This window comes from Selaginella moellendorffii, unplaced genomic scaffold (genome assembly GCF_000143415.4).
Source record: "Selaginella moellendorffii unplaced genomic scaffold, v1.0 SELMOscaffold_51, whole genome shotgun sequence".
NCBI lineage: Eukaryota > Viridiplantae > Streptophyta > Lycopodiopsida > Selaginellales > Selaginellaceae > Selaginella > Selaginella moellendorffii.
This window is the reverse complement of record NW_003314312.1, coordinates 378,925-393,672: the sequence shown is the minus strand read 5'-3', so window position 1 is coordinate 393,672 and position 14,748 is coordinate 378,925. Positions and strand designations below refer to the sequence as shown.

General features: G+C 43.9%; 5 protein-coding genes across 5 annotated transcripts; 4 read left to right on the top strand and 1 right to left on the bottom strand.

Annotated features, from left to right (window-relative positions):
- Nucleotides 1–2,938: 2,938 nt before the first annotated feature.
- On the top strand, nt 2,939–3,721 carry LOC9634191 (outer envelope pore protein 24A, chloroplastic). Its single transcript, XM_002981913.2, has one exon. It carries the CDS (start codon nt 2,949–2,951, stop codon nt 3,663–3,665), a length of 717 nt encoding a protein of 238 aa, XP_002981959.1. The 5' UTR covers nt 2,939–2,948; the 3' UTR covers nt 3,666–3,721.
- Nucleotides 3,722–3,871: 150 nt separating this feature from the next.
- On the bottom strand, nt 3,872–7,148 carry LOC9634579 (endonuclease MutS2). Its single transcript, XM_024686979.1, has 20 exons — nt 7,043–7,148; nt 6,824–6,953; nt 6,643–6,765; nt 6,420–6,587; nt 6,284–6,367; nt 6,185–6,235; nt 6,069–6,128; nt 5,936–6,015; nt 5,761–5,887; nt 5,636–5,695; nt 5,395–5,589; nt 5,258–5,344; nt 5,059–5,206; nt 4,879–5,006; nt 4,781–4,828; nt 4,598–4,725; nt 4,453–4,535; nt 4,297–4,400; nt 4,171–4,241; nt 3,872–4,118 (listed from the first exon to the last, which is right to left on the bottom strand). The coding sequence occupies exons 1-20, from the start codon at nt 7,120–7,122 to the stop codon at nt 3,971–3,973; spliced, it is 2,103 nt and encodes a 700-aa protein (XP_024542747.1). The 5' UTR covers nt 7,123–7,148; the 3' UTR covers nt 3,872–3,970.
- A 798-nt stretch (nt 7,149–7,946) lies between these two features.
- Nucleotides 7,947–9,848, top strand: LOC112350519 (pentatricopeptide repeat-containing protein At4g02750-like). The gene has a single exon (XM_024686852.1). The coding sequence runs from the start codon at nt 7,947–7,949 to the stop codon at nt 9,846–9,848; it is 1,902 nt and encodes a 633-aa protein (XP_024542620.1).
- Nucleotides 9,849–10,306: 458 nt separating this feature from the next.
- Nucleotides 10,307–11,298, top strand: LOC9634578 (light-inducible protein CPRF2). The gene is made up of 2 exons (XM_024686998.1): nt 10,307–10,571; nt 10,627–11,298. Exons 1-2 carry the CDS (start codon nt 10,352–10,354, stop codon nt 11,127–11,129), a joined length of 723 nt encoding a protein of 240 aa, XP_024542766.1. The 5' UTR covers nt 10,307–10,351; the 3' UTR covers nt 11,130–11,298.
- A 330-nt stretch (nt 11,299–11,628) lies between these two features.
- Nucleotides 11,629–12,956, top strand: LOC9634190 (uncharacterized isomerase BH0283). The gene is made up of 6 exons (XM_024686937.1): nt 11,629–11,778; nt 11,855–12,055; nt 12,109–12,378; nt 12,442–12,603; nt 12,679–12,762; nt 12,817–12,956. The coding sequence occupies exons 1-6, from the start codon at nt 11,728–11,730 to the stop codon at nt 12,931–12,933; spliced, it is 885 nt and encodes a 294-aa protein (XP_024542705.1). The 5' UTR covers nt 11,629–11,727; the 3' UTR covers nt 12,934–12,956.
- The last annotated feature ends 1,792 nt before the right edge of the window (nt 12,957–14,748 follow it).

Sequence of the window (14,748 nt, the reverse complement as noted above, 5' to 3'; positions counted from 1 at the left end):
TAAATACAATAGTGGAGCAAATGTGAAAGATATGGATTATGGGATGAGGGCAAATATAACAAGTTCAAATGGAACATTTAACCCTAACGTAATGAGGCTAAACAAGTGTGATAATGAAGTAAGGCCAAACATAGATAACAAAATAAGAATGAGCATAATAAGATCGAATGAAACTAATGCTTAAAAAAAAAATTCCTTCAAAGAGGGGATAAAGAAGATATGGCAAACAAGTGGTGTAAGTTCAACTTTTTATATATAGTGTTAGATAAAGATAAAGAGGCAAATTTTTACTTATGGTCATGAGTTTGAGTTAACAATGGTCTTGGAAGATTATTAGTAGGAAGATTTAAAAATAGGATGTATCATTTATTACAATGATATTTCATGAATTACAATGGTTTTTAAAATCCTTTGCTTTCATTCAAAATTATGACTTTAAAGTTCTATAGTTTTGGGTTTTATTTCAATTATGATTGTGAAAAACTTTGTTGGTGGTTTTGTGGGAGTTTTAAATTCTTATGGTAATTTATAATCACCTAGTAGAAGCTCTAAATATTCCATCTGACTTATTGCTATCACTTTTTTCATCTTCTGGAGGGGAGGATGGTGTAAAGTTTGTAAATACATATATATATATATATATATATATATATATATATATATATATATATAAACATACATACATACATACATACATACCGTAAATAATATACCTATTCTTATATTTTGAGCACTCACAGTGTAATATAATTTAATAAAACATCTAAATTATGTTTTTTTTCTAAAAATTAGATATATATATATTATTTATTTGTATTTTAATTTAGCAAAGATAAAAAAAACTTTTAAAATATTTATGAAAAACTTATGTCATACCATTTATCTTTACCATTATTTTAAAAATGATAACTTGGTTCGGTTAAAGTTTTAGACACTAAAATTGAATGTTGAAATATTTATAACCATATTAATTATGAAATAGCATTTTGGATACATGCAATAAAATTTATTCTACTATTTTAAAATACCATGTAATTTACACTCTTTCGTTCAAAACTAGATTAAATAAGTTCTCAATAATTTAATTAACTATAATTAAATCTATTTAAAATTTTAAACTGTACTTATTTAGAAGTTATTATCTTGAAGTTTTCATTTTTAAAATAAAAAACACAATATTAAAATAACTACTTTGAAATTTATTCTAAGTGGGATATATTCTATTGCCTTTTAATAAATTAAAAACTTAATAACTTAAAAGTTGATTATATCTCTCTAGAAAATCAATTTAAATATAAATTAATTGCATTATATTTTATATAATATTATTTATTTATTTTTAATCACTTTTATAATTTAAATGATCATTTTTTTATTTATTATTTTAAGTTGTGTATATATAAGATATAAATATACTATAATAAAAAATTTAAAAGAGGATTGATTAAAATTAAACTGCAATATATATTTCAAATAATTATGTTATTATTTATATTTTTAATGTTTATGACCAATATTTCACTTTAGTGACCAAGTGTTAAAGAAAAATAATACAATTATATGTCCAATAAATTGATAAAAATATTTATATGACAAACTAAATAATTTTTTATTATTTGAGAAAAATACTGTTACAGATAAAGTTTATAAAGAACTAAATGTCATTAAAAAAATAGTGACTAATAGGGTTTACTATGTGAATTTTGCATCCCAATATCCGTATTCCCAATATTTAAATGCTAGTTCCTCCTTTTGGATTGTCATAAAAGCCTCATCTCCTACATTACTTACCAAAAAATAAAAACAATAATCTTAGTTGACAATTAACTGTAACTTTAAATCCTGAGTTCACTCATTAAAATACATAGAAATTTTTAAAATGGTTTGAAGAACAATAAAAATATATGTTATGGCACTACTATTTTTTTTATGGCAATTGTGAGATAAATTAAAAAGATGTATTATTCTATTTTTTATCCTTAATTAAAATTAGCTCTGAAAATGGTGAGATATATATTAAATAAAATGTTATATCATATGGTAACAAAAGAAAATATAAAATCAGCTAAAAATTTAATTTTTATTTAATTAATTTACATACTACAACAAGTAAATTGTTTTTTGTTATTTAACATAGACTACATTTAAAAGTTATATTGCTTCACAAAGAAGTAATATCAACTAACTCTTTGATCTTAATGTAATATTGGTTGTACAAGTTTAAATAATTATCCATCCTTATGAAGTTTCTTAAATACTTTATGCTTGCTCTTAATTTATACATACATCATTTGCCAATAGCTATAAAGCTTGGAGTTTCTATTGTGTTTTAGATCTATTTTAATTTTTAAAATTCAAAGCTTGAAGAGAAGAGATCATTTAAAAGTGACTACTTATAGAAAAGTTTGTCCAACTGAACAAACTACTATAAAGGCTATCAAAGGCTTTTCAAAAGCCTTACAATTCTGCTTTATCTCTTTTTTCTTCCTTAATCCCTCAGTAGTAATTACCTGGTTAAGGTCCAAATTAGCAATCACGTCCTTGTAATCCTTCTCATGTTTCATGGTTGTATCAATCAATTACATTAGTAAATTATTAGCTCACATTTCTCCCTGATAACCCTGCCAAGGAGATCTCTCTAAAGAGATTTATGATGGGACTAAATAGTGCTTGTGGAGGATGTGAAGAGGGAGAAAATTTCTCTCTCCCTCTTTCTCAATGCTTGCTCCAAGCGTTGAGCCAGGAGGAAACCCTAGTGGGAGGACGGGGAGGATGGCGAACTTGGCCGGAGAAATCCAGGAGGAAATCCAGTGTCCCATATTGGAAGTTTTTTGAATTTGAGACATAAAACTAATATTCTGAGAATATTCAGCAAACCAATCGGATATTCGTTACGAATGAATGTTTAAACCCTAGGCATGCGCTCTAGGGTTTTAGGGAGCGAGAGAATGGCGTGGGGAAAGGCCGCGAGCAGCGGCACCGACACCAGCGATGGCGGCGGCGGCGGCATTCGCTTCCCACGGGCGTGTTTCAAGACGCGAATCGATGCGGCATCCAGGTCCGCGGTGGGCGTCCTCACGGTCGAGGCGGGCGATTTGCTCCTCCGCGCCTCTTGCACCGACGACACCTTCGCCAGCGGCCCATCCCTGGACGGCCTCTCCCTCGGCGTCGAGAAGCCCGGCTCCTTCCTCTTCGACTACGATCTGGGCTCGCGCTCCCCAAAGTTCCACTTCTCCAGCACCGCCAATGTCATGGGCTCCAGGACGCTCAATCTCTGCTACACCCACCACCAGAGCGATCCATCCTCCACCGCGGTCGAGGCGGCGCTCACGCTGGATCCCAAGAACAAGCTCGGCCTGAGCTACGATTTCGCGTCCCAGGCGGGGAGAGCGAGGTACTCGTTCGTGCACGATCGATCTGGGGCTTGCTTGGAGCCGGCATTCCACCTGGGAACCAAGACGTGGGATTTTGGAGTGTCGAGGAAGGTGAGCAAGGAGGATAGCATCAAGGCGACGTACAAGGGGCTGGACAAGAGCATTGTGGTGGACTGGTCGAGAGCGAGCAAGGATGGAACTGGGCCTTTCAAGATCTATGCGGACATTCCACTCGCGAGAGAGAGCTCCAAGCCGCCAAAGCTGATGATGGAGAAAACTTGGAGCTATTGATATTCCTTCGTTCGTTCATTCGATCACTCTTGATAAAGCCTAGTTTTTTTTTCTTCTTTCTTTGAGTTAAATAGTTTTTTCCTTCTTTTTTTGAGATAGTAATGGAGAAATCTGTTATATATGGATGGTAGGCACTAAAAAAAACATTTGGAGATGGGAGGTATCGATCCTCCTACCTATGCCGATCGTCGTACATCGCTCTACCATTTGAGCTACATCCCCTTGCTTTGACAATTAGAATTAGATTAGTCTAAACAAGGATAATAGGAAGTGTTCTTCGCTTGGAATTCCTTTTCCAGGGAGCGTTACGAATGATAGAGTTTGTTAAGGTCGCTTCGTGCCGCTGCTTCAGCCACTGCGAGCTGATCGTTGGCATCCAACGCAGCCGTCTTTCTGTACTCCTCAATCTCTTTCTGAGCAATCGAGAGTGCACGATAATGCCTTTTGGTTTCCCTGCAAACACCAAGATACCAGGTTGATCGATCAGGAAAGCGTGCTTGCTTACCCCAAGAGTTTCTGGCTCTTGGACAAATCGTGCTCAAACTTCTGCCGAGCTTGTTCCAGCGTCATGATCACCTGGAGTTTACACGTAAAACTTGCGGATTTTCACCTCCAAACTCTGGGACCATACCTCGTTTAACTCGGCATTGGCTGCTCCGTGCAAGCTTCGGGCCTCCATTATGATTTCTTCGGGCAGGCCCAGCCGTGCTGCAATGTTTAGAGCATTCGAACGTCCTGCAAACCAAACAGTATGATACTACACGCTCCATGAGTTACTACTATTCACCTGGAAGCCCCCAAAGAAGTCGGTAAGTTGGTTTGAGCTTCTCTTCGTCGAACTCGACTGATGCATTCTCGAATCTATCATCACTGTAACAAAAGTAAAAACCACAACTGAGGCGCTTATAAAATGCCTGTTGAATAGCACTTGCCTATATTTGAGCATCTTGAGTTCTCCATGATGTGTTGTGGCCAAAGTGAGAAGACTACCAGCTGCAAATGACTCCAGCATTGCCATTCCTAAAGCCGCGCCTTCCACAAAGTCTGTACCAGTTCCAACCTGCAAAACCTTCGAACATTTATCCAGCACTTGCTAAATGTTGCAGCAAACCGACCTCGTCCAAAAGAACTAGAGAAGAGCTCGTTGACTCCTCTTTGATCCGCTGCAAAAATGTGTAAGCTCGAAAAACTCTGGCCGCCTTCCCATACACACCTTGATTCTGAGCAAATGTCCGGAGAACGTTGATAAAGACTGGCTTAACGATTGTTGATCTCCTATATCAGCAAGAACTCTATCAACCCATGGAATTAGAGCTGGTTCTTTGGCTAAAACGTAAAGTCCTGCAAAAAGGAATTTTTCTAAGGAACAATAGGCATAAACACTGAAGCTTACCTGCTCTGGCCATTAGCACAGCTAATCCAAGCGTTTTGATAGCAGCAGTTTTGCCTCCCGTATTCGGTCCAGTAATGGTGACAACTTTTGTTTCTCTCTTGATAAGGAAGTCAATGGGAACGGGTGCGGAGGCCTCCAGCTCTGCAACCTAGCTGATTGAATGTAAAAGTTAGAGACAGCATCTGAAATCGATGATTACTTCTTCTTCAGCTTTGGTAATAGCTTCCTCTGCCGCTTGATAGTCCTGAGCACTGGTGAAAGCCCGTGACTTCATCCTGTTAAGAATCTGGAGAAGCTTTGTGGTGAGTGTGCAAAATGAAAGGCACATATGTCAACCTTCCGTTTCGTGTTCAGTTTTACTTTCGCTTCACGTAAGTTTCCACGGTGTTGTTCTAGTAACAGAGGATGTCTGGCCCCTTCCAAAAGAACTAGAAACTCGTCCAATGTACTCTCCGATTCGTCTCTTTCCGCGTGTACAAATGAAGGTCTGGTCGCTCCAATAGAAGAGCTGTATCTTCCACGAGCCAGCACCTACACAGATCCAACAAGTTAAGGATAACAAGGCAGTGAAGCTTACCACATCAAAATCTGCAACAATATCCAATGTGAAAGAAAAATTGCTGAGAGAAGGTCTCAACTGAAGTATCCACAAAACCAGACTCAGGAAGCTATAGCGAGAGCGGGGATGCAAGGAGGAAAGACCTTGGTCGTGAGATCATCCAGAACACGGTATTCAGCTTGAGCAGCATCTGCTCTAGCCTGCGACAAACTGTTGTTTAATGCAACAGCTGCAGAAGGTTCTACGTAGGAAACTAATCCTCCGGCAGAACTGCAAAAGATGTGATATGGAAAGCAGTCGTTGCAAAGACAAGATTACCTTTGCAAGAGTAGACCTGGCACTTTCGAACTGTTTTCAGTAGAAACTGCCACGCAAAGCCTTCCATCAAGGCTGGCAACCTGATAACATTCAACATGATTTTCACCTTCTGAAGACAGCGTAATAAACAAACCTGACCATTAGGATCGCCAGCAAGCCTGTCGATGACAATCCTCGTCATAAGCTCTTGAAGCTATTATAAATCATACATCCTCTCCACGGTATCCAAAAGCATTCACTCAGTAGTACCTTTCTCTCGCACGAGGCTTGTTCCATTCTCGCAGTTCGTAGCTCGGGGCTCTGCAATATAAACGTCAGCAGCAAGGAACACTAGTTCAATCATTATACCGCTGAATCTTTCACCGAACCATCGTCGTTAACAGCGTTCCAGATCGTCTTTGTAGTATCAACGTCGGCATCAATGGAGCAAAGCTGACAAGCAAAACATCGCAGTTAGCTTGTAGAAAAGTGTGTCCATGCTTACCATATCATAGATAGGACGCAAAATCTCTTGTTTCTCCTTGTTTTCTTGAAACGAAGAGAAAGCAGCATGCCTGAGAGAACGAGCTGCTTCAAGCATAGCGGCAAGGGCAGCAGCTTCTCTGCCCGATAGAGCAACTCCTTTGCTAGCACGAGTCAATCCAACTTTAACCTGCAGGGAAGAAGAAAAATAATTCCTACAGCAATCGTATCAAACTTTGTGTTACCACATCTGTTTGGATTGCTCCAAGGTCACAAGAATTCCCACGAAGAGCTTCAAACTCCAATGCGCCATGAGTCTCCGAGAGAAGCATCTCACTGGCACTCTCAGTGCTGGGCAGTTCGAGAACCTGGAGAGAACGCACGCCTCAAAGTATCAGCAAAAGCTAGAAAATTTCTTCAATGAACCTGGAGGCGTTGCCTTCCCAGCGCAGTGCTAGCAAAACTCGAAACAGCACTGGACAGTCTCTTCCATTCCAGCACCTCGAGAGTCTCTTGCGCAGCGCTCATTCGCGCAGCAGCTCTCACGACCAAAACCCTGCGCAACGAACGCTCAATCCATGAAATGCGCAATCCGATTCAGCTCAAATGCTCAGTGCTACACAAGAGATTGACATCTCAGCTCACCGATTGAAAGAAGAAGAGGCGGCATTGAAGCAGCAGCGCCTCGGCAATGGCATGGCGCCATAGCCGAGAGCCAAAGCCATTCGCGATAACAAGTAGCCCTAAAACCTTTCCAAAATAAAAAAATGGAGATGGGAGGTATCGATCCTCCGATCGTCCGACCTTGCTTTGAAAATTAAGAATAGATTAACATAAATTTAAATAATAGAGGATTAGAATAAATCTTAAAGGAAAAAGAAAATGGAGATGGGAGGTATCGATCCTCCTACCTACGCCGATCGTCCGACATTGCTCTACAATTTGAGCTACATCCCCTTGCTTGAAAATTAAGAATGAATTAACATAAAATAATAGAGGATTAGAAAAATCTTAAGGGAAAAAGAAAATGGAGATGGGAGGCATCGATCCTCCTACCTATGTCTATCGTCGACCATCGCTCTACCATTTGAGTTACATCCCCTTGCTTGAAAATTAAGAATGAATTAACATAAAATAATAGAGGATTAGAAAAATCTTAAGGGAAAAAGAAAATGGAGATGGGAGGTATCGATCCTCCTACCTATGTCTATCGTCGACCATCGCTCTACCATTTGAGCTACATCCCCTTGCTTGAAAATTAAGAATAGATTAACATAAAATAATAGAGGATTACTAAAATCTAAGGAAAAAGAAAATGGAGATATGTCTATCGTCGACCATCGCTCTAATTTGAGCTACATCTCTTTGCTTTGAAAATTAAGAATAGTTCAACATAAAATTAAATAATAGAGGATTAGAAAAATCTTAAAGGAAGAAAAAATGGGTATCGATCCACCTACCTATGGCTATATCGCTCTACCATTTGAGCTACAACCCCTTGCTTTGAAAGTTAAGATTAGATTAACGATAATACTTTTCGTGTTCTTGGATGAGACACCAGGAATGCGTAGAGCTCATCCAATCTTGCCGATCGATCAACGATGTGAAGAGAGCGCATTCTCTCCTCCAATCTCGTCTCGATCTTCCGCGCGAGGGATTCGTCTCCAACAAGCTGCTCGAGGTGTATGGTAGATTTGGACGGGTGGATCATGCCCGAGAGATCTTCGACGCCCTCGCGCGGCGCGATGATTTCTCCTGGATGCTCATGCTCCATGCCTACTCCCGGAATGGGTTCGTGGAAGAGGCGCGAATTGTCTTCCGCGAGATGCCCAATCCATTCCTCGCCTCGCACAACGCGATGCTGGCGGCATTCTCCAGCAAGGAGCAAATCGAGGAGTCCATCAAAATCTTCGCTGCAATGCCGCAGCGCGATCTCATCTCCTGGAACTCGATGCTCGCGGCCTACGCTCACAGCGGCGAGATCGATCGAGCACAGCGCTTCTTCACCGAGATGCCCGCCTGGGACCTCGTCTCCTGGAATTCCTTCCTGGATTGCGCTTGCAAGAACGGAGAGCTCGATCGATCCAGGCACATTTTCGAGATCATGCCCACCCAAGACATCGTCTCCTGGAATTCGATCCTCGCGGCATTCTCGCGAAATGGGCATTTGGAGGAAGCCAAGAACACATTTGATACGATGCCGGAGAGAGATCTCTTCTCTTGGGCATCAATGCTTAAATCCTACGGAAGCAGTGGCCAAATCGAAGAAATGGATCTCATAATCGTACAGGTGCCCGAGTGGGACGGTGTTCTTTGGAATGCCGCCATTGCGGTATATGCCCAAAATGGGCACCTTTTCCGCGCAAAGTCAATGTTTGATTCTATGCCAAGCTGGAACACAGTGACGTGGAACTCCATGGTGGCAGCGTATATCCAGCACGGGGATTTGGACCGAGCAAAGAATCTTTTTCACACAATGCCAGAGAAGTCCCTAGTATCCTGCAACGCTATTGTCGCGGCATATGCCCAGAGTGGGCATCTAGGAGATGCCGAGCGAATCTTTGAGTCCATGCGACGCCACGACGTGGTTACGTTGAACTCCCTGCTGACTGGGTACGCCCACAAGGGGCATGTGGAGAAAGCAAAGCGGCTGTTTGATGAGATGCCCCAAAGGAATCTGGTGACGTGGAATGCCATCGTGGCAACATATGCTTTGAACGGCCACGTCGACGAGGCCGAGCAGATGCACAAGCAGATGCCCCAGAGGAATATAATTTCGGCAACTTGTATGCTTACGGCATATGCCCAATGTGGGCATGTTTTTTCAGCAAAGCGAGTTTTTGATGAGTTGCCACAGCAAAATCTAGTGTCTTGGACCTGTATGCTAGGTGGGTTTACTCAAAATGGAGAAATTAGATTAGCAAAAAGGATGTTTGATGGGATTCCACTGCAAGACGCAGTTCTTTGTAGTGCTATGCTTGCCGCATATGCCCAGAAAGGGCATACCGAAGATGCCAAAAGAATGTTTTTGGAGATGAAGCTAGTGATTGATCCTGAAGAGACTTGCTTTGTTTCGATGCTAATCACTTGCAGTCACGATGGAGAGCTCTACACTGGGAAATGCTGCTTTTCTTCTATGAGACAAGATTATCTTCACAATCCAACGAAACAACACTATGCTTGTATGATCGATTTGCTTGGAAGATCTGGATATCTAGATGATGCTCTGGGCCTTATAAACACAATGCCCTTTGTTCCAGACACTGTAGACTGGGTGTGCTTTCTTGGATCTTGCAAAAACCATGAAGATGCGATAGATTATGCTAGATTAGCTGTAGACAAGCTGATAAGCATTGACCCAAGGCATGGAGCTGCCTACATTTTGTCCTCAAGCATACAAACAAAAGTCGTCAGTTCTTTTCAAGTGGAAAGCATATGCCAGTGGAATTGAAAAGGTTGAATTCTACACGTTTTTTTGCAGGTATCTTTGCCATGGAATCTTCGTTGGTTTAAAAATCGTTGTTGCCTACTATTGACTAAGACTTTGTGTAACTATCGCGACGCAAATGCCGGCGAAGGGCATCTTTTTGGTTCCCCGTAAAAAATGCCTCCCATTGGCTGGCGGGCTTGCTAAAGGAATCCCATCTATAGACGAAACCACGGCGAACGCGATTAAATAAAGTTTAATAAGAATCCATAGCAAGGCAACAAGTATCCAGAGAAATTAATTGGATCCATTCCACATGGACGATCCAAAAGGTGAGGAGTGGATAAGTGCTGTCAGTTGGGTACGCCACCACTCCAACGGCCGCGATTCGGCCACGCAACCACGACAACCCCATCCATTCTACAGCCGTCCATTAACCGACGGCTGCGCGACGTCCACCTGTCCACAAAAGCGCTAGCTACAAGAACCCTAATCTTCGCTTTTGTCCACATTTTCACGCAAGAAGAATGGGCGCTTGGGACGATGCCGAGGCTGGCGTTGCGGGGATCTACGCCGGCGGCGCTGGATCTAGCAAGGAATCGGTGCTGCCGAGGACGCCGTCGGTGGATGATCTGTTTGCCCCATTGTGGAGATTGGAGGTCCAGCAGCAGAGCCTAGGTCAGATCCAAGATCTCGGCGCAGCGAATTGGAAGAGCGTCGATCGCGTGCCCAAATTCCCAGCCGGGGGTAAGAAAGATCCACTGTTTTTACAAGCTCTGATCGAGAGTGATCAATGTTCCAGGCCCAGAGAGGGATTTCGCTCCCGGTCCGGCTCTTCCAGCTCTGGATCACTTTGTTCCTCCGTCGACCTCCACCTCGGAAGAGGACCAGCAGCTCCGGGGCGTGGACGACAAGAAGCAAAAGCGAATGCTCTCCAACCGCGAGTCCGCGCGTCGATCGAGGCTGAGGAAGCAGCAGCATATGGAGGAGCTGCGATCCCAGCTACTGGATCTGCGGGCGCAGAACAGCCACATTCTTGGCAAGCTGAGCGTGGCATCGCAGCAGTTCTCGCAGATCAGCCATGACAACCAGCTCCTTCGCTTGCAAGCGTCGGAGCTCGGCCGCCAGCTGCAGCGATTGCATCGCCAAGCGAGCGTCCATCACCCGGATGGGCTTCACGCGTTTGGATTTGGGACGAGCCATTTGGATCCACCGGGCGTGGCTCTGCGATCCAGCTCGCCCCCTCCTCGCTCGGCCTACGCGATTGTCACGGATGTTCTCCAGGGATCAAGCTTGTGCTCGTGAGTAGCTCATTGCGATCGATCGATCGATCAAGAATTTTAAGTTCTTCCATCGATGGAAGACCGAATTTTCGCCTGTACATCTAAAAGACTCCTATTCTTTCGTTCACATTCGTGTGCTTCTTTCTCTCGGATGAGAGATCTGGAGGAATTTAGGAGCTCTTTCTCTGGTTTCTTCGTAGTTCTCTCGGATCTGTGCTAGGATCAACGAGGAAATGTGATGGCAGTGGAATTTTTCCTAGTTTTCTCGGATTGAGATGAGGAAGGTCTGGCGAAGGAGAGGCGTTGAGTGGCTGCTGTGTGCTTCGTGCAAAAGCGTATGTTCTTCCAGCATACGGTTTGGATACGATAAGATACGCTCCAGCTGTGCTGTCGTTTTGTCCGGTGCGAAAGCTTTTCAAAATTCAAAGTGAAACAAAGGGAAAAGGGGCAAAAGAATAAATCTGCTTTAACTCTTTTATCTCTTCAGTTAAAAAAAGTCAAAAAGGAGGGATAAGAATGATTCTGCCCTAATTTCTTTCTCCGCGAGGAGCGCAAGCACCGGATTTCCAGATCGGCGCAAGAGCAGCGCCAAGTTCTTTGAATTTCTTGTCGATCTAGCTATGGCGCCCGCGGAGTCCTCCGATCTCGGCAGCGGCATCCAATGCGTGATGGTAAGCTACCGCTCGATCGAAATTTCGGTGGATTATCTCCTCTTCTTCCTTCTCCTCTCTCTCTCTCTCTGATCAGGTGGATGCATTCACTGGCGAGGGTTTGAGAGGGAATCCAGCGGCGGTTTGCGTTCTCTCCTGTGAAGCTGATCCCATGTGGATGCAGCGCGTAGCGACGGAGCTCAATGTCTCCCAGACAGCGTTCCTTGTGAAGAACAGCAGCGAGGAAGAGATTTCCCCTTTCGACTATGAGCTTCGTTGGTTTTCTCCTCGATGCGAGGTAACTTTAGATCAAGCTTATCATTGTGCTTTTAACTCTTTTCTTTCCTATAGGTGTCTCTATGCGGTCATGGAACTTTGGCCTCGGCTTATTACCTCTTTGCTACAAAGGCTGTGAAGGGCGACTTGATTCGATTCAATACAAAGTCTGGAGTGTTGCCCGCTCGCAAGATCGGGACGTCGTCCAGTGAAAGTTTCCAAGTGGAGCTGGATTTTCCCGTCATGACAACTTCTCCTTGCGACAATTCCAACTTCGTCTTGACTGAAACTCTGGGTGGTGCCTCGGTTGTCGCCGTTTCAACGTCTGGACGGGGAGATCTCATTGCAAGTAAAGACTTCTTTCCTGATACGTATCAACAATGTGTTTGTTTGTCGCTATTTTTCCAGCTAGAGCTCTCGTCCGAAGAGCACGTACGGGGCTTAAAACCAGACTTCGACGAGGTTTCGGCTTGCTCTGATTTTGGACTTCTCGTGACAGCAAAAGCCAGCGCTCATTCAGCGTATGATTTTGTTTCGCGGTTTTTTGCTCCGAGATTTGCCATCAACGAGGTACAGCATCAACATCGTGCTCTTCGCACAAGAGAAGTTTTCCGTTCTCTTTAGTAAACAGCGTTTTGCTCGCAGGATCCAGTTTGTGGAAGTGCTCACTGCGCATTAGCTCCATACTGGGCGAAGAAGCTGCTCAAGAACACGCTCTCGGCTTGTCAAGTAAGAACAACACTGGAAAATGCTGAAACAATCGCTAATGTTGAACAAATCCAGGTATCTGAGCGTGGTGGTAGGCTTGATTTGCAAGTCAAGTGGGAGAGTATGCGTGTTTTAATGCGAGGAGAGGCTGTCATTCACTATGGGTATAAAGAATATCCTTTGAATATTTAAGTGCCTGCCACCTTTTTGCGCTCTATAAGCGGTTTAGGGTTCCCTTTCTTTGTGACATGGAGCTTCCGTTTTGGAGGAGTGGTGGACCGAGCGTGAGGCAGATGGTGGTCGAGATTGACGGTTTTGTCAGGTGGTACGAGTCTCTTGCGCCTGAAAAGAAAGCCTGGGCGGCGGCCGAGCACGCCCCCAAGGCTATGGCGGAGTTTCTCTACCAAGTCAACCACATCGAGGGCGAGGGGTTTGAGACGCTGGAAGAGACGCAGCGGGCCATCGCGAATGGAGCTTTGCAAGAGGAGGAGGGCGGCTGGAAACAGGACGATGACCGGCTGGAGCATGTCTCTTGCCTCCACCGGGCATTGCGAGCTTGGTTCCCGGCGTCCGCCACCGAGCGAGAGATGCCCGGGCTGGGCATCAAGAAGCTGCTCGAGTCCCACAAGTGCATGCTCGAGACTGTGGATCCCGAGATCGCTGGAAGGATGCGAGGTGAGCGAGTGTACATGTACACAATTGATGGTCACAAGCACTACTTCCTGGAGCCGGACAAGATCAAGAGCGCCCTCATCGTGCTGATGAATCGATCCAACAAGGAGCTGCGGGACATCTTTGCGATGCCCAGAGGTTTGGAGCGGGTGGAGCGCCTTGTCAAGTTTGCCGGGCGCTTCTTCTGGGAGTACGAGTCCATCCATCCCTTTGAGGATGGCAACGGAAGGACGGGAAGGATAATGCTGGCGCACGTACTGAGAAGCATCACCATCTTGGCTCCTAATGTTTTGTTTGTGGATAAGTCGAGTGGGGTGGAGCCGCCGTTCGTGGAGAAGGATGTCTACTCGAGGTGCTTTGAGAGGGCTAGATTATCCTGCGACCCCGCAGATCTCACGGCACTCGTTGTAGAGGGCGTTTATGTCGGATGGAAAAGGTTCTTTGAGAGCCTAGAATGAGAATCTCGTTGTAGTATTTAAAACTAGCTTTGCAACTATGAGAGCGTGATTGAGCATATCGGCAGCAACTTAGATGCTGCCTAAACAAACAATAAACTTGTAGCCTATCATTATTCACTAAATATTACACAAAATAATTGAAATAAAAATATCGTTGCAGTTCGCTTGATTCCAATAGATGAGTGAATGAATACACAGAGGATGATTAAAAAAAAGCTCTTTGTTCTTGCGCCAAGGTAGTCTCAAACGACAGCAATCCAGAAAAGCTGGCGAGGTTATCGAGGTTTGTGTGATTGTCAATAATGCAGTGGACTGTCCGTGAAAGCTGAGATGGGTAAGTTATAATCTCAATCGTCTGCTTTTGTTGTTCATTTTCTTGTCCTGTGTAAAAAGCAAAGCAGAGTACCTTGAGAGAGGTATAATATTTTTTGCGTCCTGATTGTAACGCCGGTCTGCAGTTTCTCTACAACCAAGAAAATGGATCGCTCAACAACTGCAGCAATCTTCAAGGGCATTAGCGTGAAAGAAATGCTTTCACTTGCACTCGGTTTTTAGAGGAAGCGGGCAAGTACTTCAACAGGGGTCCATACGGGATACGAGGGGAACGATCACAATGCTCCGCCAACAAAAATCAATGCACCGCGACTATCTTGGTCGCTCGAAAGGAACCGCTACAACCTTGGAGAGCCGGAGCCTCGGTACCAGCTCTATCCTTAGCGAGGATAGAGCCGGAGCTCGATACCACCAGTCTTGGGCTCTAGAGCCGGAGCTCCGCTCAGATGGATGCGTTCTTCCTGCTGTGTGAGAGGTTGACGCCGTCTCTCTGGATAGGCCGAGAACATCGTAACGAAGAATGCATGCCCAGCCCCATCACCAC